Raw genomic sequence first — 22911 nt, 5'->3', positions numbered from 1 at the left:
GTCTGGGCTCGGCAACCGCTGCGGCACAGCCAGAAATACCGGCAGGACCTGCCAGCACAGCTGACCAGGGACAGGAGCTGGTACCGCCCTGCCCACCCAGCACGCGGTGCCCACGTTCCTGTTCCACGGGGATGAGGCACCATGCAGGAGGGTGTTCCCAAGAGGCTGGAGGGGGCCGTTGTCACTCTGGGCCTGAGGCAGGGGATGGCACCACCCGGGACGAGTGTGCTTGGGGCCAGCTGGGGTCCATGGAGCAGGAACACAGACCAGTCCTGCCCCGCATGAGTCAGGGCCGGGTGTGGGGCAGCACTGGCACCAGCCCAAGCCCAGGCAGCCCAAAGTGAGAATTAGCCTTTTCCTCTGACCCTGTGGCATGGAGGAGGAGGCTAAAAATACCCGCCCGCCATGGCAGCGCCAGCTCCCACGCCCTCCCTGGCACTGGCCCGAGAGGCACCCGTGGCTGGGGCAGTTCCCCCCGCCCAGGGAGGCCAGTGCCAGGGGGTGCCGGGGCACTGGACGCGGAGCCAGAGCGGCCTGTGCTGTTGGTGACGTGCCAAAGGGCGCAGCCAGCAGCCTGGCTGGCCAGAGGGATGGCAGTCCCTGTCCCCAAGGACATGCTGTGCAGCCACTGCCTGTCCCAGCCCTACGGCACTCTGCCCTGGGGCTCAGACCGTCCCTGCCTCCCACCTCGGGCCCGAGCTGGGGAACAGGAGGCCCAGCCCTTCATTTGTGCATTTATTTAGAAAAACAAACAATCGACTCCCCCCCGCCCCAAGACAGAACCGACAAACTTTACAGAGGCAACATTGAGGGGCCGAGCCCCAGCCGTACCAGCTGCCACCCCACCGGCCACCCCTGCACCACAAGCCCGGCCACGGGGCCACCGCAAAGCAGCAGGGACCGGCCACTAGGAGCCCACCGGTCCCTGGGGCAGCTCGGCCAAAAGCCGCCCGCAGCTTTCCAGGAGGATGGGTTGGACGGACAGACAGACGATGGCACAGCACAGCTGCCAGCTCCCCCTGCGCTGGGCACAGCCCCCAGACAGCAGGGGCTGGGCACAGGCAGAGCTGCCAGGCAGCATGAGTGCTGGAGGCAAAGGCACCAGGGTACAAGGGACAGGGACAGGCCTGGGGGCAGCGCAGGGGCTGCAGCATGGCAGCCCTGCTGCCCACCAGGGAAAGTGCTGGGAGACGTGGGGGGTGCGGGCGTCTCGAAATAAATTAAGGAAATAACAAGAAAGGCAACAGCAGCACAGGGAGCACAAGCCCCTGTCCCCCCTGCAGGGAGCGGCCGGTCACCCTCCCTGCGCCCTCCAACGGGAGCACCCTGTGTGGCCACCAGGCTAGCTGTGGAAGGAGCCCAGCGGTGGCCGGTGCTGCCAGGGCCCGGCCATGGGGCAGAGCCCCTGGGGCAGCGCGGTGGGGGGCAGGGGGCTGGTGGGTGGCTCCAGGGGGCTGGTGGGTGGCTCCTGGGGCTGAGGTGGCTGCTGGACACCTGCAGAGGCAAGGTAAGTGTGGAGGAGCTGGGCGATCTCGTCCACCTGCGGGCAGAGGGGACACACAGGGTCAGTCCCAGCCCCAGCAGCCCCTGGGGGGGAGCAGGGAGTGATGGAGCAATGACTGTCCCATACCTGGGAGGTCTCAAAGAGCAGGTCCCGGTCCTCCACAGAAAGGCGGAAGGTGCTGCTGTCAGAGGCACCAAAGGAGGAGATGCGGCCGTAACAGAAGCTGTCCAAGGGCTCGGGCTCCCCCGGCTTGTAGAGCGAGACAGCCTTGGCTCCAATGCCAAGCCACAACCGCTGCGGGCCAGCCCCCACCGGACTCTGTGGGGAGAGGGGTGTCAGGCCTGCCCCCCACCCCTGCCCCCCACCCCTGCCCCACCGGGGCCTCACCGCCTGCAGGTCCACATCGAAGAGTGTGGATCCAAAGCCAGGCCACTCCCGCACCAGAGCCAGGTAGGCAGCCATGGCCTCAGGCCGGCCCATGCCCTGCAGCAGCTTCCACTTCTCCAGGATGGCAGCCATGGTGCTGGCCCCCTCCTCCCGCAGGCGGCCCCGCAGGCGCTGGTCCCGCTCCGCCCGCTGCTTGGCCAGCGCTTGCCCCCAGAGCCCGCCGGCCAGCAGTCCCGCGCGCAGCCGGGCCCCCCGGCACTTGGGGGGCCAGTGGCGGGGGGCTGGCAGGCGGGCGTGCAGCACGTGAGGGGGGAAGAGCTCCTCCAGGCGCGGGAAGGGCCCCCGGGCCGAGAAGTCACTGTTGATGCTCTGCAGGCGTAGGGCGGCCAGTGTCTGCAACGTCTCCTCCGACGTGGGCACATAGCCCCGCAGCACCATCTCGTGTGCCTGCAGGAGGGTGGGGTGAGCCAGCACAGCCACCCGGCTGCAGCCACCCCAGCGCGGCCACCCCGGCGCGGCTCTCACCTGCTCAAAGAGGAGGGCGAACTCCAGGCTGTCACGGGGAACGTTGTCCATGTCCAGGAAGCCGTAGTGCTTGAAGCAGAGACGGCAGGGCGGGTCCTGCTCCTCCCCAGCCAGGCTGCAGTAGAAGGGACCAGACCCATCAGCACAGGGCAGGGGACAAAGGTGTCCCCTCCACCATCCCCTCCCAGCCCCTCTCCCTGTAGGCAGCAGAACAGGACATTTACTTTTCAAACCTGGTGAGGACGTCGGCCAGCAGCGTGGTGCTGCCCACAGGCTGCTCCCGCCGCCGGGACTGCTCATAGAGCGCGAAGAGGTTGGGACTCTGGGACAGCCCCAGGCGTGACACCAGCTCCCTGGCCACCTGGGGCGAGACAAAGGCAACCGACGGTGACTGCGTGTCCCTGGCCGCGGCGCTCAGGGCTGCAAAGGGACACAGAGGGGTCACGGTGGGCAAAGGCAGGTGGTCCCCAGCCCCTCTGAACCACAGCTCAGCTGGCAGAGACCCAGAGGAGCCCCTGCACCTCCCACAGCCCACCCACCACCCAGCCACAAGTGCCAAAATGCCCCCAGCCCCCCACCGAGACAGCCACATCCCCTCACCTCCTCAGCCGTGGTGTGGGAGCTGATGGCCACGCTGCAGGCAGGTGCTCCTGGGCAGTGCACAGTGCAGATCATTTCCTGCCGCCGCATCAGCACGAGGATCTCCTCCAGGGAGGGCACGCACTCCCGCCCCTTTGTCTTCCCCAGCGCCTCCCGGATGAAGCAGGCGTATTTGGCCATCTCCGAGGCAGGGAACCGGCTCTCTGTCCTGCAAGAGACACCAGGATGGTCACAGCAGTGTGACCCAAAAGGGGCCCCAGCACCCAATGAGCTCCTAGCCCACAGCTGGTGCCTGGCAGCTCTGCCAACACTCACCTGTCCAGGTGGAAGTGCAGGAAGCGCAGGACAGGCGGGGAGGGCAGGAAGGTGCAGCTCATGCACGTGAGCAGCTGCCAGTAGTGCAGGTCGCCCTGCCCGCCCGGCACTGGCGGCTCCGTGGTCTGCTTAACCAGCTGGCAGTAGATCTCGTCCACCAGCGGCGGCAGGTCCAGGCAGGTCTGTAGGACGCCCTGCATCAGCGGCACCGGGTCCCGCTCCAACTCCAGCTGCTGCAGCGAGTTGAAGAGCTTCACGGCCTCATCACGCAGCGTGGTATAGCTGTGGGGGCCGGGGGCTGTGGGACAGGATGGGGGTCAACAGCCCTGTGGGTTTCCCCTGCCCGCCCCCCCCCAGCAGCCAGGCACATACCCACACCCAGAGCTGGACAGTCCAGCGCCAGGCAGCCCCAAGCCCTGCCCACCCACCGCTCCCAGCAGCCCAGGACCCCTGCCCACCCCTCACCACTTTGGTCCAGGCTGCCGTAGGGGAAGGGCAGCAGGGGAGCATAGAGGGGGCTGCTGGTGTAGCGCAGGATGGGGTTGCAGTGGTAGATCTGCTCCAGGACCTCGGGGTTGCCACAGTGCTCCTGGGAGGGCAAAGCGATGGCAGCAGCTGCCGAGGGGCTGCACCACCGTGAGCATGTGGGGCCCTGACTGACTGTGCCAGCCCTGCTGCCACAGGCAGCCCCATGCCGCGGGCTCACCTCGATGTCGCGCATGAGCAGCTGGGTGGGCGTCTGGATGGGCACTTTGCTGCTGATGACCTTCTGCACAGCGCAGACCCAGCGCACGGCCTCATTCAGGTGTTGCGTGTACAGGCGGTAGCAGTGCTTCCTGCCAAACACCGTCACGCTCCAGTAGCCTGTGAGGGACAGACGGCTCACCCGCTGCCCACCAGTGCCCTCGTCCCAGGAAACCCCACCCCAGAGGGGCTGCTCAGCACCCAGGGCCTTGGCACAGCCCCTCCAGCAGGCCATGGAGCCCTCCCGGGGCTGGGAGGCTAAAGCAGGGCACAAAGAGCTGCAAAGGCACAGCCTGACCGAGGGGTGCGGGTGCCCTACCTGTCTCCTTGTATGTCTGCTTGTCTGGCCAGAGAACAGAGCAGAGGCTGGTGAGCACCAGGGAGCCCAGCCGCCGGGCCCCCTTTTCGTTGCTGCTGTAGTAGTCCAGGGAGTCGGACGTCAGCACAAACCAGTACTTCCGAGGCCGGATCCAAGGGGTCTTCATGCCGCCCCGCACCTCCCGCTGCAGCCAGCCTAGGAAGGGGAAGCCTCAGCCCCCACTGCTGGCGCTGTCCTCCCCACCAGCTCTCCAGTGCAGGACAGGGTCTGCCTGCCACCAGCCCAGCTGGTGTCCCTGCCCCGCTGGGACAGGACCCAGCCATGGTCAGGGCACAGTCCTGCCAGCCCACTGTGCCCCGACTGCTCCAGGGGCAGAGGCCCCTGTGCCCACCTTTCATGAGAGTGTCAGGGTCATCCTCCACTGGCCCTGGGCCCTTCTCCACGATGAGGCTGCGCATCTCTTCTGCGACGAGCAGGGACCTGGGGATGACACAGGGATGAGCCCAGGTGGCTGCGGGTGCCTCCCGCAGCCCTAGAATGGGGAGCCAGCACAGGGGTTGGGGTGAGCTGGGTCCTTAGGGGCTCTGGGCACCCTGTAACCCGGCAGTGGGAACACAGCAGAGACATCGGGTACAGATGACCCTGGCTAAAAATAAGCTGTTTGCAGTCGCGGCCCTGCCAAGGAATTCGGAAAATGAACAACTAGGAAGGAATGTTGGCAACAGCATCGGCACTGGGAGGATGGGGAGCGAGCAGGTCCCTGTGCCCCAGCACCCCATCTCCTGGGCATGCGCTGCCCCAGGCCATGGTCTCCACCAGTGGATGTAGCCCAGCAGAGTCTCCTGGCCCACGAATGGCCCCCATGGCTAAACCTGTGGCAGCAAAGCCATCCAGCAGGGCAGAGGGATGGAGGCATGCCCAAGGATGCACAAGGGATGGGGACAGAGCACGGCAGTCCCAGCTTTAGCCACCAGACTGGCACAGCACGGTGCCAGCCCCATGGACAGGTGCCCATCAGCACAGTGCATCCTCCCACGGTGTGCCAGGCTCCCAGCTCCCACAGCAACATATGAGGGATGTGGTGGCATCCTGGGTGGCTGGACAAAGGGGGTAACTCACCGCTCCGAGCCGCTGCTGCTGCGGGTGGGCTGGCTCAAGCTCACCTCCAGGGACCCCTGGGAAGGAAGAAGATGTTTCAGCCCCATAGTCACCATCTGGCACCTCCAAATATCCCCCTGATGACTGCTGGCCTCCTGGCCAGCCCAGTTCCAAGCCCAGAGGGACAGGCTTACGTCCTGCTGCCCTGGGGCAGGGAGCCCCAGTGCCCCACAGCCACATCTGGAGCACCCCAGGGGTGTGAGGGTAGAGGCCAGCCGTGATGGCTGTGTGTCCTCAGCTGACCCGGCGGGCTGAATACCGTGCAGAATTGCACAAGGTCAGTGCTGAGTAATACGCTTACGGCACAAAGTCCCATTGTAATGGGGCTGCTGACTTCCTGCCTGCGGCAGTGGGACGCAGCGCAGGGAAGTCCCTGGCCCCGCACTGGGCCAGGGGCTGGTTCCTCCTCACGCAGCACGACTTGACATGGATGGTGCCACGCACGTGATGACCAGTCACACGTGCTGGGACATGAAGCAGGGCCCAGGCATGGACAAGCACCAGCTCAGAGAGAGCATCCCAGCACAGCAGGGCCACGGCCACACCAGAGGAGGCTGTCCTGGGAGCTGCACAGGAGCTCCCACCAGCTGCAGCCCAACAGGGCAGCCGGAGGCACAGCAGGCCGGAGCACGCCACAAAACGCCAAGAAAAAGAGACGGCTGCTAAAAATAGCAGTGAGGGGTGAGGGGAGCTGCTGCAGGTATGGCTGTGCTGTGGAGCAGGGCTGGGCACTGCTGACCCATGGCATTAAGGGCACCTGTCACACAGTGCTGGCAGCCGTGCCCAGCTCCTTCAGCCACCATCTGGCTGCCAGGGAAGGCCCCACATGCTCCTGCACGGCTGCAGCTTGGAGACAGTGCCCAGCACCTCATCCACGGCCTGCAGGAGGAGGAGGCAGCGGTGGCAGCCGACTCCTTCGCAGGGATATAAATAAACGGGAGAGGAGCTGCAGCGGCAGGGCCAGAGCAGCTGCTCCCACGCTCCCAGGAAGGGGTGGCCAGCACTGCGGGTTTTTGAGAACCCCCCAGCTGTGGCAGAGGGCTCCCCAAGGACCTGCATCTCAGCCACCCACGCCAGCCTGGACCTCTGGAGACACCAGCGCAGCACATGGGACGTAGGAATGGCTCCTGCCACTACTGTGCCCTTGGCAATGCTACCAGTGCCTGGAAGGACCAGAGTAAGCTTTGCCATGTCCCCACTGCCTGGTGGCACCGCTGGGGAAAGGGACTCATTGCCAGGTGATGGCCGATGCGGGGGGCTCAGCGTCGCCCCCATCCCTGCGCAGCCAGGGCAGCCCGCGCCACAGACCCCGCGGCAGGCAGGGAGAGCAGGGCCACAGCAAGCGGGACAGGGCTGTCACTGCCCCTCGCGTCCCCTCCAGGCAGGGTCACAGCCCCTGACTCCGGGTGCAGGCGGCAGCCGGGACGGGCAGGAGAAACCCGCGGAGCCGAGGTTCTCCCCGCTATCAGCCGCCCCCCACACAGCCCGCCAGGAGGAAGCGCCGGTTTCCGCCGCTTCGCTTCCCTCAGCAGAGGAAGCAGCCGGAGCGGGGAGATCCAGGCCTGCTCCTGCTCCCGCGCCCGGCACGTGCTCCCGGGGCGCTGCAAGCCAGGAACGGCCTGACCTGCACCGGCAGGCCCCGAGGGACCCGTCCCGCAGGGTCTCCCCTGCACCCCGACCGCGGCACGGGGGAGGTACGGCCCCGGTGCGGAATCCGGCACCGCCAGCCCACGGCTCCTGCCCCGAGGAGCAGGCAAGGGCCAGGGCCAGGCAGCGCAGGCAGGGAGTGCGGGCAGGGCGGGCAGGGCAGCACCCAACTCCAGCTGCGCCCCAGCACCGACGGGCGCCTCGTCCGCCGCTGAGCCGCTGGCAAAGGCCCGGCACCGACCCCGCACCCCTCGGTTCTGCTCCGCGCGCTCCAGGACGCCCCACACCCGCCGGGCCGACCCCCCTCGCCTCCCCGCGGGGACGCCCCGGCCGGCGGCGGGGACAGGCCAAGGGCAGCCCGGGCGGCGGAACCGGCGGGGACGTGCCCGGGCAGGCAGCCGCCGCGCCCGCCAGGACGGCGGGGACCGGGAGGGCCCGGGGCAGCGCCGGGCCGAGCCGAGCCAGCCAGGAGGAGCCGCGCACCGCCGGTCCCGCCGCGCCCTGTCCAGCCGAGCTTCGGTGCCGGAACCGGCCCTACCTGGTCTCCCTGGGCGCGAAGCTCGAAGGACGCCTCCTCCTCCTCGGCCTCGCCGTCCGCCTCCCGGTCCGCCTCGCCGTAGTCCCGCCGCAGCAGCGTGAAGCCCTGCCGGCAGCACAGCAGCCACCACAGCCCGCCCGGGAACGGCATCGCCCCGCCGCCACCGGACGTCACCGGGACGGGACCGGCCCGCGCCCGCCCGCGCCGCGCACCGGCCGCCGCCGCCGCCGGGACCGGCCCCGCCGCCGCCCCGGGCCGGGCGCGTCACCGGCCGCCGCCAATCGCCGCGCTCTGCCCGGGGCGGAGCCAGCGCGCCCGGGGCAGCGGGGCCGCCGCGTGCGTCACCCGCTGGGCGGGGGAAGCGGCGGGGGCCGGGCCACCACGGGACCGGTGCTGACAGAGCCACCGTCGGCACAGGGCACCGGCTGCTACCGGCGTGGGCATCGGCACCGCGTGCGACCCCTGACACCAGGCACCGGGCACAGGCCGGGCAGGGCGCGCGGGGCCCGGCAGCTGCAGAGTTCCGCTGTCGAGCTGTGGTGCCCCGGCCCCTCTTGCCACCGCACCGACGCCTGGCCCGGCGCGGTGCCATGTGCTGGTGGGCAGTGCCACATGGTGCTGACACGGGACGGACGTCATGGGCAGGGGGGCACGGCGCTCGGGCAGGCGTCCCACCGGCCCTTAGGGCACCTTCCCAGTGGAAGGGGCTCGTGGTGGGATCGTGCCCGGTGTCACAGCTCGGCCCTCGGCCCTGCCCGGCGGCAAAGGTTCCATGGAACCCCCGAGCTGCCGGGCTGTGGCAGCGCTTGCACCCCGACCTCGCTCCTGTAGCCCCAGAAGGGGTTAAGCACATCAGCCCCGGCTCTGGCTGCGCTACAGCTGTTGGGTCAGCACCGTCCCTGGGAGCCCGTACCAGGACGCGCACACAGGAAGCGCCGGCTGCCAGCCCTGCTCCCACGCAGCCAGGGCCGGGCCCGCGCCGCGGGCTGAGCCCCGCTGTGGGGCCGGCAGGGTCGCCGGAGCAGGCCTGGGCACTGAGGCAGAGCCCACCAGCCATGGTGGGGACCGAGCTGCTGTGGGGCTGGGCAATCGGGGGAGACGATGGCTCAGCTGTGGGGCAGCCCCGGGCACAGCTGTGGGGCCGGCTCTGGGGTCAAGCCCGGCGCTGCCGTGGGGCCAGCAGAGGAAGGGAGTGGGAACAGCCAAGGCTGCAGGCTGGGCAGGGAGCGGGGGCAGCTGCAGGACAGACACTACCCAAATCTGGCCCTGGCTCCCCACCAGCAGCAGAGCCAGCAGAGGGCTGCGGGGGGCCCTTCACCCTGGCTCTGCCGTTGCTGCGCAGGGATGTGGCTGCCACGTCAGTGGTTACTGTGTTTCCAGCAGTAGGTGTAGGGTCCGGGATGGCTAATCCCAGTTGTATCACTGGGACTAATCCCGAGCAGGAGCCTGAGGTTGAGTGGGAAACAGCCTCCAGCCCCAGCAGGACCAGGAGACACTTTCCTGCTTGCCTCACTGATGCAGAGACCCCACGAGTGGCCAGGCCAGAACCAGGCCCCATCCTGCTCCCAACACCTTGGATCGCTTCAGCTGGGACTGGTGCAGGGGGCTGCTGCACAGTCCCAGGCACTGCCAGCCCCTGGCCCCTCACCGTGGTGCCAACTCCCTGAGTGCCACAGACATGCCAGCCCCAGCTGCGGTGCCCCAGCCCCATGGGAGGTGAGAGCCCCTCGGCTGGGATGTGCCGGTGCAGTGAAGAGGGGAAAGGAAAGTCCCTCTGGCCTCTCTGGCCCCTCTCCCCGTCCTGTGAGGGGGTTTGCAGCCAGACACAGGGCATATTTTCCGGGGGATCCTCTGCTGTCTCCATCTCGAGGACTCCCAGCCCCTTTATCACTCTGCCCGCGCGGACGGTGGCGCAGGCTCTGCCAGGCGCTGGGCTGTGCTGGGGAGTGACCCCCGCTTCTGCCCTCAGCTCCCCCTCCGACAGGCAGGGACAGGCATGGGGCCGCGGGGACAGGCAGGGACTGCAGGAAGCGCGAGGTTCTGCTGCCGCCTGCAGGCACCCCCGACCAGCGCCATTGGACGCGGGGCCGCCCCAGCAGAAAGCCCCGGTAACACCGGACCAGCCCCCCGGGGCTGCCCACGAAAACAGCCCTCGCCCCTCAGAACTGGATCTGGATTTATTGTGAGGGTAGAACTATCCACTTGCCCGGGCACTGCTTTGGGCACCACCCGCCCAAAGCCCACCGGCACTTCACGGCCTCCAGAGCACGCTTGACACTGCAGGGTCCGTCCCCGGCGCTTGCAGGGCAGACGTGCGCTGCAAGCTGGGGGGCTGCTCTTCCTCTGCCCACGTGTGTGCGGGCACCGTATGGGTTCCCCTGTGCTGCCTCTGCCAGGCTGCGGTGCTGGGGCCCAGGCAGGTCTGGGCACGACCAAGAGTCTCCCGGGAAGCCACGGAGGAGCTGAGTCCCGGATGCCAATCCATGCCCTGGGCACCATGTTCCTACATCACATCCTGGCAGGTGGAGAGCGATGTCCGCCGGCGGGGACTGGGGCAGCCGGAGCAGCGTGGCTCCAGCGGCCCCACGCAGCCGGCATCACTGGCCAGGAGCCACAGTTCCTGGCGGAAGCGCTGGCCCAGGAAGGCATAGAGCAGGGGGTTGAGGCAGCAGCGCAGGTAGGCCAGCCCGCCGGTGACCAGCAGCGCCAGGTCCTTGCGGCGGCTCTGGGCACAGGTCACCTCCCAGCTGGCCAGCAGTTCTGCTGTGTCCAGAAGCACCATCAGGCTGTGGGGCAGCTGCAGAGCCACAAACACCAGCACAAGGGTCAGCAGCACCCGCAGTGCCCGGTGGGGCTGGGTGCCACGGGCTGCCAGCAACGTCCGGGCCACGGCGGCGTAGCAGCTCACCATCACCAGGAAAGGCACCGCGAAGCCCAGCACAACCTGTGCCAGGTTGGTGGCCCCCCGTGCTGCCCGTGAGACCGCCCGGGGGAAGACAACACGGCAGAGCTGGAGGTCCTGGTGCTGCTCTGCTCGGCCGTAGATGAACTGTGGCAGGGCCAGCAGCAGGGCCAGCAGCCAGGCCAGCCCTGCCATCAGCCAGCCATGGCGGCGAGCCCGCGGGCGCAGGCGGCAGGCGGCCGGCACCCGCACGATGGCCACATAGCGGTCCACACTGATGCAGGTGAGGAAGAGGAAGCCACTGTAGAAGTTGAGGGCATAGAGCCCCTGCAGCGCCTTGCAGGTGGCTGTGCCTGGGGACCAGCCCTGCAGTGTGTCCATGACAGCAAAGGGCAGTGTCAGGAGCAGCAGGAGGTCGGACAGGGCCAGGTGCAGGAGGCAGACGTCGGTGATGCTGCGTGCCCGGCGGTAGCGGGTGTGTGTGAGCAGCACCAGCCCATTACCCACCGTGCCCAGCAGTGAGAGCAGCAGGTAGACAGCTGGCTGGTAGGTGCGGGCGAAGCCCTGCACTGCCTGCTTCTCACATAGCTCGGGCAGCTCACCGTGCTCCCACGAGTACCCGTCCTCCCAGGGATAGAAGTCGGTGGTGGCAGTCAGCTCCATCGCGGCGTGGCTGGGGCTAACCTGTGCTGAGCAAGGGATGCTCAGAGCTGGGGGTGGATGCAGAGCACTGCACCCAGCACAGCCCTCCACCCACTGCTGCAGGAGCCTGGGTGTGCCGCTGCCTCTAGCCCCAGCTCAGGCTGGTTTCTGTCTCACACCCACCCCGAGGCAGCGGGAGGTTCACTGTTCTCAGTCATTGTGAGAGTGACCACACGCTTCCCCAGCAGCCGCCTGCAGCACAGAGCTGGTGGGGAGACGTGACCCTGGCCGCGGTGTCCCTAGCACAGCACCATGTCCCACAAACTACCCGTGCAGCTGCTATAAGAGAGTTGCTCCTGGTGTCCTCTGGGGCTCAGCACCCAGCCCACAGCCCCATTGCCCTGTACAGCTGGGCCTCGGGGCTCCACCCCCAGGTGGGTGCTTTGAGCAGGTCTCCATGCACATCCCAAAGCACCCACCCACCCATGCATCACCCTGGGGACCCCACTGCCAGCACAGCCCCACATTGCCTGTTCATGCTCCTAGCCAGGGTGGTTCCAGGGCATCTCTCTGCCTTGCAGAGGTTGCAGGCAGCTGCACGCCGCACTGCTGGCTCCAGAGTGGAGGGTTAGTGCTGCAGCCTGGCGCTGGGCAGCTGGGACCTCACTGCCCCTGAGGTCGGGGTCTGTTAGGCTCTGATTTGAAGCAGCCTCACACCAGCAGCTTTGCTTCAATCCTGCCAGCAAGCCTGGGTGGCCAGGCCTGATCCCACCACCCCCTCCAGGGCTGCAGCTGGGATCTGAACCCAGTGCTGGGGCAGCGACTCCCAGGAAGCTCCCCCAAACCCTGGAGATGTGGAGCACCAGGCGCTGCCCTGCGTCCCCTGGGCTCTGCCTTGCAGCCCAAACCCACATGAACCATCTAAAAGCAACCAGAGAGCCAGCGAGGGGGTTTCCTGCCCATTCCCCAGCAATCCCCTCACCCCTCACCTGCTCCTGCATCGTGCAGCGGGATCTTCCCCTGGCTGGTGGGTCTGGAGCTGTCGGTGTCTCAGTGCTCTGCAGCCTGTGGTCTGACCACGTGCAGTTCCTGATACTGAGAGCAGTGCAGAGCACCAGCCCAGCCCCGGGAGGAAGGTGAGAGGCAGAAGCGACCCTGCTCCGCAGCCCAACCTGCGTCTTTTACTTTGTGACTCGCATCTGCACACCGGGGACAGAAATAGCAGCTCTGCTCAGCCCCTGTCACGCTGGTCTGGGGGACAAGCTTAGGAGTGCCTGTCTGCAGGGAACAGGGCCTGGTCAAGGGCTGCTTGCATGTGCAGGAGACCCCTGTCCACCCAGGGCTGTTTGCAGCAGGGGCTGCTGCTGTGGGGCCAGAGGGGAGGCTGGAGGGAGCGGGACCAAGCAGAGGACTGAGGGCCACTGCAGACTGGTGCTGAGCTGAGCACAGGCAGGACACTGGTCTGGTCCAGGAATGGCACATCCTGATGGGAAACATGGAAATTCCAGGAACTAGGATGGCTGCTGATACACTGTGTCCCTCTCACCCAGGAGGTTCCAGCCCTGCCCTGCATGCCCACACCCCTGCACCCCATATCCCTGTGCCCGCACACCACCATGGCACTGGACAGGCACCGTTGCTGGTTGTTTACAACAAAATTCCTAGCTCCTCATTAAGGGGCAGATTAATTCCTGTGGTGCAGAGGCCCCACTTTCCTCTCCCCGGGGGAGAGCAGATTGATCCCCGGCTTTAATGGACTTTCTGCCGTTTGCCACGGTAATCCCTCAATCTCCCTCCCTCCTCACCACAGCTGTCTTTGCTGCAGCTTATCCTAGCTCTGCCATCAGTCTCCTGCCACCTCCAGCCGGCTGCGGGGAGTGGGCAGGGTCCCCTTGGGCCCCCAGAGTTGGCTGCTGGTGCCCAAGGAGCTGCAGCTGGACAGAGGCAGCCTGGCCGTGGGGTCTTTGCTGGAAGATCTCTCCCCCTCCAGTTCTCCTGCAGTGCAAGGACACTGGCTGCAGCCCTGTGCCTGCTCTGGGGGTGCCACCCTGCAGCCTGGAGAATTGGGAGGGAGGAGGGTCCTGCTGGGGCCATCACAGACCTGACCCAGCACAGGACATGGGGCTGTGACCAGCACAGACAGCACCCCTGGGGTGTCAGGATAAGGCCAGGTGGGGCTGTGCCTCTCCTGGGGGCACATACGCAGGGGGAGTCAGGAGGAGGGCTGGTGGCCTTGTCCCTGGCACACGGCTGCAGTTCCTGACAGCCATGGGCTGCCCTGCAGCTCTGCCGCACCTGGGGTTTTCTGTTCCTTCTTTCGTCGCTGTCCCCGGCCTGAGCAGGAAGGGGCCCCGGCACCCGCTGCCTGCAGGTGCCAGCCCACAGGTGCTGCACATGGCGCTGCCGGGCATCAGCCTGGTGGGCATCACCCTCGTGCCAGTGGTGTGGAGCTGCCCGCACCGGGCCGAGCTCCTGCCCAGCACCGTGACCCTGCTTGGACCGCAGCCCCGGGGATATCCACATCCCTTGGAGCACAGCCCCGGGCTCCTGAGGGAGCTGTGGGGATGCAGGGCACCATGCAGTCTGTGGGGTAGGCAGCATATGTAGGCCAGATGGCTGCCAGCCCCCCCGTTCCCTCCATGGGTGCCTAGGGATGTTTGGGAGCAGACACGGACTAAATTCCCTCTTCTGCACCCCCAGTGAGACCCATGGCTCGAGACCCGCAGGCATTAATCTGTGGCTTGATTAGAAAATGCTGCCACATCTGCTGCGGGGGGGCTGGGGCACTGCTCCAACACCCCTCAGGGTCACATCTGGGAGGTCACATTTGCAGGAGTCCCAGCTGGGGAGGAGCGTGTAGGGGGTCACATCTGTGGGGTCACGCCTGCAGGGGGTCCCACCACCCAGCCTGGTGGGGGCTTGGGGCAGGGCTGGGGACGATGGGGGCTGGAGGCTGCTCGGGATTTCCCTGCACAGCGCCGACAAGCCCCCCCGAACCTGCCCGTGCCCTGCTCTGCCCACGCTCCCCCACCCCGCCCCGCCCCGGGGGCTGCACTGGGGGCAGCTGGAGCTCCGCGCTGGACCAGGTGTAGGGGACCGGGTGAACCGGGAGCGGCCCGGCGGGAGCATCCTTCGGAGGCGGCGGGGGGCCGGGGCTGCACTCTCAGGCCCCCCCCGCCCCCCCCGCCCCCCGCCCCGTGGGCGGAGTCGCCCGCCCCGCTCCGCCGCAGCACCGGGAGCGGCGGCTCCGAGGGCGCTGGGGCCGCTCAGGATGGGCGCCCGCCGCCTCCTCGGGCTCCTCCTGCTCGCCGCCTGCGCCGGCCTCGGCTGCCTCGCACGTAAGTGGAGCCGCAGCCACCGCAGCGGCGGCTCCGCACTGCGGGACCGCGCCCGCCGCCCCGGCCCCCACCCCTGGCCGCCCCAGCCCCCTCGGCCGCCCCCGGCCCCGCGTTCTCCCGGGCATCCTCCGTTCTGCCCAGGGCATCCCCTGGCGCCCCGGTCCGCGTCGTCCCCAAGGTCACCGTCGGACACCGGCGTCCGGGCGCCCCCCGCGCGCCCTGGCCGGGACCGCCCCGCCGCAGCCCCCCCGCCGGCGGTACCGCATCCGCCCCGAGCCTCCGGGGACCTGGGTGGGGATCCGGGATGCCCGGGGATGCCCAGGGGTGCCCCGAGCGCCCGCCTCATCTCCGCTCCCGCCTCGGCCCCGCGTCCGTACCGGGAAGGGGGCTCGGGCACCCTCGGCAACCCCTGCACCCCCAGCCCCTTGTCCAGGATCTGGGGCGAGCGGAGGCGGCCCCGCGGGACTCGGACGGGCTCCGTGAGCATCTCTGCCAGTGCGGCCGCCCCGCCCCGGCGCCGCTGAGGGTCTGCAACGGGCCGGGCCCGAACCCGGGGCGAGGGGGCTGGGTGAGGGCTGCCCGAGCAGGGGGACCGGGACCGGCAAGACGCTGGCCGCACCGAGCAGCTCCCTGCGGCCCCTCTGAGCCTGGGAGCGATACGGGCAGGGGATGCAGGGGTGATGCGGGCAGGGAATGATACGGGCAGGGGATGATGCGGGTAGAGGGTGATGCAGCGTGGGTGCAGCGCGGCTGCCCTTGGCCCTGCAGTTAGGGCTGGGGGTGCAACAAACTCTCCTGGGCCCCGTCGGACCCGGCCGGGGAGGCCCTGCGAGGGAACCCCCTCTGCAGACGCCGCCAGGATTTGCAGGGACCCCCCCCATGCCGGGACCCTGCCCCGTCGGGGAGTGGCGGGTGGGGCCGAGGGGAGTCCCGGCCCCCCCGTCAGTGCGGAGGCGGCTGGTGCGGGCGACCGGGCCCGCAGAGGTGTGTCAGCTCCGCTGCAGTGGGAGGGGAGAGCGGGAGTGGGACCCACGGCGCCGGCGCCCGCGGGGTCCGCAGGGTCCCAGAGCCCCCACAGCCCGCGGTATCCACAGGGCCGGGCTGACGAGGGGGCCGCCGCAGGGACACTGTCCAGATCAGGACCCCCAGCCCGGCTCCCAGCTCCACTCTCCCCACAGGACCCTGCTACGATGAACTCGTTGCTCCACTCTACTCCTGGTCCCTCGGTGCCTCCTCCAGATACAGCATCTTCTACTCAGCCAGCTTTGCTCGGCTGCACAGTGAGTCCCCTGGGGTGCAAATGGGGCGGGGGGGGGGGGGGCCGTGGGCAGGGGGTGCCCCTGGCAAGGTCTTGCCTTGTGTGGGTTTGAGAGGTCCTCGGGTGCCCATGGCAGAGCCTTCAGCATCCCCTGGGGTTGGGGCAGAGCCCTGCAGCCCTCTGGCTCCCCCCTGCAGTGGGGTGCTGCAGTGGGGTGCTGCAATGGGGCTGCGCAGGCAGCCCCTCCGCAGCCGGGAGCTGTGAGGTACCGGGCTGTGGGGCTGGCTGAGCCGCTCCCCCTGCAGGCACCAGCGGCTGGTCCCCCGATCCCCGGGACAAGCAGCCCTGGCTCCAGATCGACCTGATGCAAAAGCACCGGATCAATGCAGTGGCCACGCAGGGAACTTTCAACACCTACGACTGGCTGACACACTACATTGTGCTCTATGGAGACCACCCCACCAGCTGGAAACCCTTCTTCCAGCAGGGCAGCAACTGGGTAGGTGCCACTGAGGTGCCCAGGGGTCCCTGCAGGTGGGAGTTCCCCATGGGGAGTGGAGACCTCCAGCCCAGAGAGATGCTGACAGTGGCACTTCATCCCCAGACGTTCTTTGGGAACGTGAACGAGAGCGGGGTGGTGCGGCACGACCTGCACTATCCCATCCTCGCCCGCTACATCCGCATCATCCCGGTGGCCTGGAACCCCCGCGGGAAGATCGGGCTGCGCCTGGGCCTCTACGGCTGCCCCTACCGTGAGTACTCAGCCAGGTATCCATGGGGTCTGGATTCATTAGCTCTGGCACAAACCACAGCAGAAAGGAGCATTCCCAGTGCCAGGCCCCTGCGGAGGCAGGCAGTGATGGGGCTGGGGCTGCTCTGTGATCCCCAGGGTCCCACGTGCTCTACTTTGATGGGGATGATGCCATCTCCTACCGCTTCCGGCCCAAGAGGATCAGCACCCTCGAGGATGACATCTCCTTCAACTTCAAGACACTGGAGCAGGATGGGGTGCTGATGCACGGGGAGGGCTCACAGGGTGACTACATCACAGTGGAGCTCAAGCAGGCCCAGCTACTCCTGCACATCAGCTTAGGTGAGCTGGGGCAGGGAGCAGGAGGCTGGAGGACTGGGAGGTTGGGGGCCAATGGCTGAGGCTGCCCCTCCCCAGGCAGCAGCCCGATGCATGCCAGCGAGGGCCACACAACAGTGGCTGTGGGCAGCCTCCTGGATGACCAGCACTGGCACTCACTGCACATCGAGCGCTACGGCCGCCACGTCAACCTGACGCTGGACGGGGAGGTCAAGCGCTTCCGCTGCCATGGCACCTTTGACCAGCTCGACCTCGACACCGAGGTGGGTGCAGCAGGTGGGGAGCTGCCAGAGCATCGACCTACAGCATCTCCTAGCAAGGGGTTGACCCCCTCCCTCTGTCCCCAGATCTTCTTTGGGGGGGTGATTGACCAGGACAAGCAGCACCTCACCTACCGACAAAACTTCCGGGGCTGTGTGGAGAACATCATCTTCAATGGGGTCAACATTGCTGACCTGGCCCGGCACCGGAGACCCAACATCCGCTTTGAGGTCCAGCCCAGGGGTTGGCCCCTTTCCCAAGGGCCCTGTCCCTGCTGGGGGGGTTCCCTTTCCTCGAGGAGGGCAAGATCCTCAGTTCTGCTGTGGGGTGACACCTTTCCTGGGGCCAGGCTCCCCCCCTGCTGTGGGGTGACGCAAGGCCGGGCAGTGATTCTGCTCAGCCAAGCGATGCCACATCGACTGTGTGAGGTCGTTCCTGGCCTGGGGCACCCGCCCAGCACTGCCAGGCGATGGGATCGACCAGGGGCGAGTGGGGCCATAGGGATGGGGGGGCTCCTCACCACAGGAGCATCCTCTTCCTCACCACCTCCCATGGTTGTCCCCAGGGCAGCGTGGGCCACTACTGCCGGGACCAGGTGTACACCCCCATCACCTTCGCTGGCATCAACAACTACGTGCAGGTGCCGGGGATCCCACGGAGGAACCGCCTGGCCGTCAGCTTCCGATTTCGCTCCTGGGACACAGCTGGGCTCCTGCTCTACACCAGCTTTGCTGACCGCCTGGGCTCCCTGGAGGTGGTGCTGAGCGAGGGACAGGTCAATGTCTCCATCGCCCAGCCTGGCAAGAAGAAGCTGGAGTTTGCAGCAGGTGGGCTGGGGAGCGGGTGCTGGGCCAGGGGCTGGTCTGGCTGTGGTGCCTCTCCACACAACCTCCTCTCCCCACGCAGGGCATCGCCTGAATGACGGCTTCTGGCACTCGGTGCAGCTGGTGGCACGGGATGGCTCAGCTGTGGTGACCATTGATGATGACGATGGTGCCGAGTTTCGGGTGGCACACCCCTTCCAGCTCCGCACCGGCAGCCAGTACTTCTTTGGAGGTGGGCGGCGGGGTGGGGACCAGGGCGATGGGTGCCCGGGGGCCGCTCACCCTGCTCTGCCTTGCAGGCTGTCCCAAGCCAGCCTCAATCACTGGCTGCCGGTCAAACCAGACAGCGTTCCACGGCTGCCTGCAGATGCTGAATGTGGACATGCAGCCCGTGGACGTGGAGCTGCTGGTGCAGCAGCGGCTGGGGCAGTACTTCAACGTGTTCTTCAATGTCTGCGGCATCACGGACAGGTATCAGGGGACAGGGGTGCCACTGGGAGCAGCTGGGGGCTGGGGAGCTGCACCAGTGCCACGACAGGAGCCCTCTGTGTCCTCAGGTGCACCCCTAACCTGTGTGAGCACGACAGCCGCTGCATCCAGTCCTGGGATGACTTCATGTGCATCTGCGACCTGACGGGGTACAAGGGGGAGACCTGCCACAAATGTGAGCCGGGGTCCCATGGGCTGGGGGACAGGACAGGTACCCATGGTTCGTCCCACTGCCTGGAGCCCCCCTTACACTGACCCCAGCCCCATTTCCTCCTTCCAGCCCTTTACAAGGAGTCATGTGATGCTTACCGGGTCAGCGGGAAAACCTCAGGGAACTACACCATCGACCCGGATGGCAGCGGGCCGCTCAAGCCCTTCACAGTGTACTGTGACATCCGAGGTGGGGGCAAAGGGGAGGCTGCAGGGGTCCCTCTGCCCTGGGGACCAACCTCTGCCTGTGCACTGCAGCCGGAGCAGGGGTATCCTGGGGGGCTGGTCCTAACAGCTCCTCTGCAGAGGACCGGGCATGGACCATCATCCGGCACAACCGCCACTATGCCACGCGGGTGACGGGCTCCAGCGTGGACCAGCCCTACCTGGGGGCTGTGGAGTACTGGAACGCGTCCTGGGCTGAGGTGTCAGCACTGGCAAATGCCTCTGAGTACTGTGAGCAGCGCATCGAGCTTCACTGCTACAGCTCCCGCCTGCTCAACACCCCCTGTGAGTGCTGGGGGAGCAGGGCTGTGTTGTGGGGCTGTGCCATGGGGCCACATCCTCATCCCCCCTGTGCCCACAGCTGGGCTGCCCTTCAGCTTCTGGATGGGCCGACACGACGAGCGGCACTACTACTGGGGGGGGTCTCGGCCGGGCATCCAGCGCTGTGCCTGCGGGCTGGACAAGAACTGCGCCGACCCCCAGTACTTCTGCAACTGTGATGCCGACCACGCGATGTGGTGAGCTGGGATGGGGCGGTGGGATGGGGCTGCGGGTACAGACCCTGGGGGGTTCAGATAAGGGTTTCGCAGGACTGTGGGCTGGTGAAGGGCAGAAGCCCCTCACTCCCCCTCCTGAACCATGCACCATTTGCAGGAGGACAGACAAAGGTCTGCTGACCTTTGTGGACCACCTGCCTGTCACCCAGGTTGTGGTTGGAGACACCAACCGCTCTGGCTCCGAAGCCCAGTTCCTGCTGGGGCCCCTGAGGTGCTACGGGGACCGTGAGTGACCGAACCCAAGGAGGATCCCATTCCTGCAGGGGTCCTGGGCATGTGGAAGGTCCATGCTGGTCCCTCACTACCCCTCCTGCTCCCTGCAGGCAACACCTGGAACACGGTCTCCTTCAACAGGGGTGCAGCCCTGCTCTTCCCCACCTTCCAGGCCAACCACAGCCTTGACATCTCCTTCTACTTCAAGACCACCGCCCTGTCTGGCGTCTTCCTGGAGAACCCTGGCTCCCGAAACTACATCCGTGTCGAGCTCAACAGTATGGGCAGGCAGGGGGTGCAGGGGTGCAAGAGGCAGAAGGGTGGGGGCTTCTCCTGACACTGCATCCCCACAGCCACCAGGGATGTGGTGTTTGCCTACGACATCGGGAATGGGGATGAGAACCTGACAGTGCGGTCAACGGTGCCCTGGAATGATGACGAGTGGCACCAGGTGAAGGCTGAGCTCAACGTCAAGTTGGCGCGGCTGCGGGTGGACAAGCTGCCCTGGGTGGTGCGGCCGGCCCCCCCGCAGAGCTTCGTCCGCCTGGACTTCGACAGGCCCCTCTATGTTGGTGAGACTCCTGTCCCCATCCCCACCTCTCCGTTTCCCCTGTGCTGCAGGGCACTGAGTCTCATCCCCGCTGCAGGCGCAGCGGAGCACAAGATGCGCCCGTTCCTGGGGTGCCTGCGAGCGCTGCGGATGAACGGAGTGACCCTCAACCTGGAGGGCAAGGCCAATGAGACAGAGGGTGTGCGGGTTAACTGCACTGGGCACTGTCAGGACCCGCCGGTGCCCTGCCAGAACAGTGGCTCCTGTGTCGAGCGCTACAGCCACTACAGCTGCAACTGCACTGTCTCTGCCTTTGAAGGCCCCTTCTGCAACCACGGTGAGGGGCTGCACCTGCCTGCACTTTGGGGACCCTCCCTGGGGCTGGGGTGGGGGAGAGGAGCTGGCCTTCCCATCACCCCTGGGTCCCCACAGACATCGGTGGGTACTTCGAGGAGGGCACCTGGGTGCGGTACAACATCCTGCCCATGTCACTCTACGCCGCTCGTGAGTTTGCCAGCATCATCAGCAGCCCCTGGCAGCCCCTGCCGGGCTACAACCTCACCAGCGAGGAGGTCAGCTTCAGCTTCAGCACCACCTCAGCGCCCGCCGTGCTGCTCTATGTCAGCACGTTCGTCAAAGACTACATGGCCGTGCTCATCAAGGATGATGGTGAGGGCAGGGTTCCATGTCCGGGGCTCACCTGAAGCCTGTAGGGACCTGCCAGGGCACTGGGGCCAGTCACCAGCCCAGCAGAGGGGTGGGCTCCCTCTAAAAGCCCGGGCAGGCTGACGGCCCCGCTCTGCCGCAGGGAGCCTGCAGCTCCGCTACCAGCTGGGCACCAGCCCCTACGTCTTCGCCCTCACCACTAAGCCAGTGACGGATGGGAGGCCCCACCGCGTCAACATCACCCGCCTGCACCGCACGCTCTACACCCAGGTACGGGGCTGGGGGGCACAGGCAGGGGGCAGCTGGCTGGGGAGGCTCAGCAGAACTGATGCCCTGTGCCTGCCCCCAGGTGGATTATCTCCCTGTCATGGAGCAGCAGTTCTCTTTGTTTGTGGACAGCAAGCTGGACTCGCCCAAAAACCTGTACCTGGGGCGCGTGATGGGTGAGCTGGGTCCTGCCCTTGGCCACTCCCTTCCATGCCAGACCTGCCTCTGGGGTCTCCCCTGCCCAGCCTGGCCCTTGCCCTCTGCAGGGCATAAGCCTTCTCCTTGTGTGCCCCACAGAGACTGGCGTGATTGACCCCGAGATCCAGCGCTACAACACACCTGGCTTCTCTGGCTGCCTCTCAGGGGTCAAGTTCAACAGCCTCGTCCCCCTCAAAGCCATATTCCGCCCCACCAGCCTCGTGCGGCCCTACAGCATCCGGGGGGAGCTGGTGGAGTCAAGTTGTGCCTCCATGCTCCCCCTCACTACCATCCTCATCCCTCCCGAGATGGATCCCTGGTACATGGACACAGGTAGGTGCTCTGAGGGGACCCCAGTGGGGAGGGACCCCCCAGCAAGCACCAGCTGCAGAGTGGATATTCCAGCACAGAGTCCTGCTCAGCTGGGTCTCAGCTGCCTGCTCTGTCTCCACAGAGTTCCCCCACGTGCACGACGACGGCTGGATCGGGATCATCATCGGGTGTAAGTTTAGCTCCTGGACCCTATCCCCCCACTCCCTCCTCAGCTCCTCACCACTGCCTTCCCTTGCAGTCGTGACCGTCCTGCTGCTGCTGCTTGGGGTGCTGCTGCTGCTGCTCTTCTTCTACCACCACCGCTACAAGGGCTCCTACCACACCAACGAGCCCAAGGCTGTGCAGGACTACGGCAGCGCTGCCAAACCGCCAGCAGCACGCAGGGAGCAGAACCTGCCCCAGATCCTGGAGGAGCCGAAAGGGGACTAGTGGGACCAGGGGTGGGACGGGCTCGCAGCCCCCGCAGCCCTGGGGCCACCTGGGGCCAAGCAAGCATCGCAGGACCAAAGGGCCAAGCACACCCAAACTGCCAATGTCCACCTCTGGCCAGATCACACCACACCGACCAACCGCCACCAACCTGGCCCTGGAGCGTGGCTGCCCCGGGCACGCTGGAGGCCCCACAGTAGAGGCAGCTGCTGCCTCTGCCACCTGCGCAGGGCCCGCTGCCCGCCCTCCCCACGCCAGTGCCCAGCTGCCACCCTGTTAGCAACGCCGCGCGTAGATGAGCTGCTGCTTCGCTCGCTTCGCCAGAGCCAGGCAGGAGGCCGGGCCGTTCCCAGCCCCGGGACAGCCCTGCCCGCGCCGGCGACCGCTGCCACGCATGACGCCACCGCACCTTGCTGAGATGCTGCTTTCATACAATCAGGTACAGACCCTTTCTACCATTTTTGTTGCTGGATATTCTACTACACTCTGGTTTTTTTATTCTATTGGTTTGTATAAAAAACCCAACGGAAGCTCCCGTCAGGGGCTACGTTCCGCACGTCGTGGTACGTGGTCTGTAGTTTGCTACTTCTCTGTACGAAGTGCCAGTCCTGCTGATTACCTCCAGCCCAGGGCAAGCGCCTGTTCACTCGCTGTACTGTGGTAAGACGACGTTACAGAAATGCATTTATCTACCCAAAGGCCTAGCTCCACTAGGCACTTAA

General features: G+C 66.8%; 3 protein-coding genes across 6 annotated transcripts; 1 reads left to right on the top strand and 2 right to left on the bottom strand.

Moving 5' to 3' along the window:
- Positions 1-722: 722 nt before the first annotated feature.
- On the bottom strand, positions 723-7987 carry PLEKHH3 (pleckstrin homology, MyTH4 and FERM domain containing H3). 3 transcript variants are annotated; one of them, XM_051640139.1, is made up of 13 exons: positions 7738-7987; positions 5514-5569; positions 4786-4874; positions 4395-4589; positions 4038-4195; positions 3797-3920; positions 3332-3629; positions 3017-3224; positions 2641-2777; positions 2417-2531; positions 1892-2338; positions 1631-1822; positions 723-1540 (listed from the first exon to the last, which is right to left on the bottom strand). In XM_051640139.1, the coding sequence occupies exons 1-13, from the start codon at positions 7885-7887 to the stop codon at positions 1343-1345; spliced, it is 2367 nt and encodes a 788-aa protein (XP_051496099.1). In that variant the 5' UTR covers positions 7888-7987; the 3' UTR covers positions 723-1342. The 3 variants fall into 3 exon arrangements, with proteins under 3 accessions (XP_051496099.1, XP_051496100.1, XP_051496098.1); XM_051640140.1 differs by having other exon boundaries at positions 2650-2777; XM_051640138.1 differs by having other exon boundaries at positions 1631-2338.
- CNTNAP1 (contactin associated protein 1) lies at positions 6543-22911 on the top strand. Of its 2 annotated transcripts, none has more exons than XM_051640135.1 (24): positions 6543-6729; positions 15798-15899; positions 16183-16376; positions 16482-16629; positions 16767-16970; positions 17046-17230; positions 17315-17458; positions 17794-18055; positions 18135-18284; positions 18352-18523; positions 18610-18716; positions 18822-18941; positions 19058-19261; positions 19338-19494; positions 19631-19758; positions 19857-20024; positions 20100-20318; positions 20394-20633; positions 20729-20965; positions 21105-21232; positions 21312-21405; positions 21527-21760; positions 21882-21929; positions 21999-22911. In XM_051640135.1, the coding sequence occupies exons 1-24, from the start codon at positions 6660-6662 to the stop codon at positions 22187-22189; spliced, it is 3906 nt and encodes a 1301-aa protein (XP_051496095.1). In that variant the 5' UTR covers positions 6543-6659; the 3' UTR covers positions 22190-22911. The 2 variants fall into 2 exon arrangements, with proteins under 2 accessions (XP_051496095.1, XP_051496096.1); XM_051640136.1 differs by lacking the exon at positions 6543-6729 and adding an exon at positions 14553-14619.
- CCR10 (C-C motif chemokine receptor 10) lies at positions 10241-13677 on the bottom strand. Its single transcript, XM_051640194.1, has 3 exons — positions 13577-13677; positions 12271-12320; positions 10241-11328 (listed from the first exon to the last, which is right to left on the bottom strand). The coding sequence occupies exons 1-3, from the start codon at positions 13675-13677 to the stop codon at positions 10241-10243; spliced, it is 1239 nt and encodes a 412-aa protein (XP_051496154.1).

This window comes from Apus apus, chromosome 25 (genome assembly GCF_020740795.1).
Source record: "Apus apus isolate bApuApu2 chromosome 25, bApuApu2.pri.cur, whole genome shotgun sequence".
Lineage (NCBI taxonomy): Eukaryota > Metazoa > Chordata > Aves > Apodiformes > Apodidae > Apus > Apus apus.
Note: the sequence above shows the minus strand (reverse complement) of the source record. Positions and strands in the feature narration are given on the sequence as shown.

What these genes read in the sequence shown, in the direction of transcription:
- CNTNAP1 (XM_051640135.1), top strand. Translation starts at nt 6,660, where the DNA reads ATGGGACGTAGGAATGGCTCCTGCCACTACTGTGCCCTTGGCAATGCT. An exon ending in GACCCAACATCCGCTTTGAG is followed by an intron (nt 17,459 to 17,793) that starts GTCCAGCCCAGG and finishes GGTTGTCCCCAG; the next exon opens with GGCAGCGTGGGCCACTACTG. An exon ending in GATGCCGACCACGCGATGTG is followed by an intron (nt 19,495 to 19,630) that starts GTGAGCTGGGAT and finishes CACCATTTGCAG; the next exon opens with GAGGACAGACAAAGGTCTGC.
- PLEKHH3 (XM_051640138.1), bottom strand. Translation starts at nt 7,887, where the DNA reads ATGCCGTTCCCGGGCGGGCTGTGGTGGCTGCTGTGCTGCCGGCAGGGC. An exon ending in CTGCACTTCCACCTGGACAG is followed by an intron (nt 3,225 to 3,331) that starts GTGAGTGTTGGC and finishes TGTCTCTTGCAG; the next exon opens with GACAGAGAGCCGGTTCCCTG. An exon ending in GTCCTCACCAGGTTTGAAAA is followed by an intron (nt 2,532 to 2,640) that starts GTAAATGTCCTG and finishes CTTCTACTGCAG; the next exon opens with CCTGGCTGGGGAGGAGCAGG.
- CCR10 (XM_051640194.1), bottom strand. Translation starts at nt 13,677, where the DNA reads ATGTGCAGCACCTGTGGGCTGGCACCTGCAGGCAGCGGGTGCCGGGGC. An exon ending in GAAGGAACAGAAAACCCCAG is followed by an intron (nt 12,321 to 13,576) that starts GTGCGGCAGAGC and finishes AGACACCGACAG; the next exon opens with CTCCAGACCCACCAGCCAGG. An exon ending in GCTGCACGATGCAGGAGCAG is followed by an intron (nt 11,329 to 12,270) that starts GTGAGGGGTGAG and finishes TCCCTTGCTCAG; the next exon opens with CACAGGTTAGCCCCAGCCAC.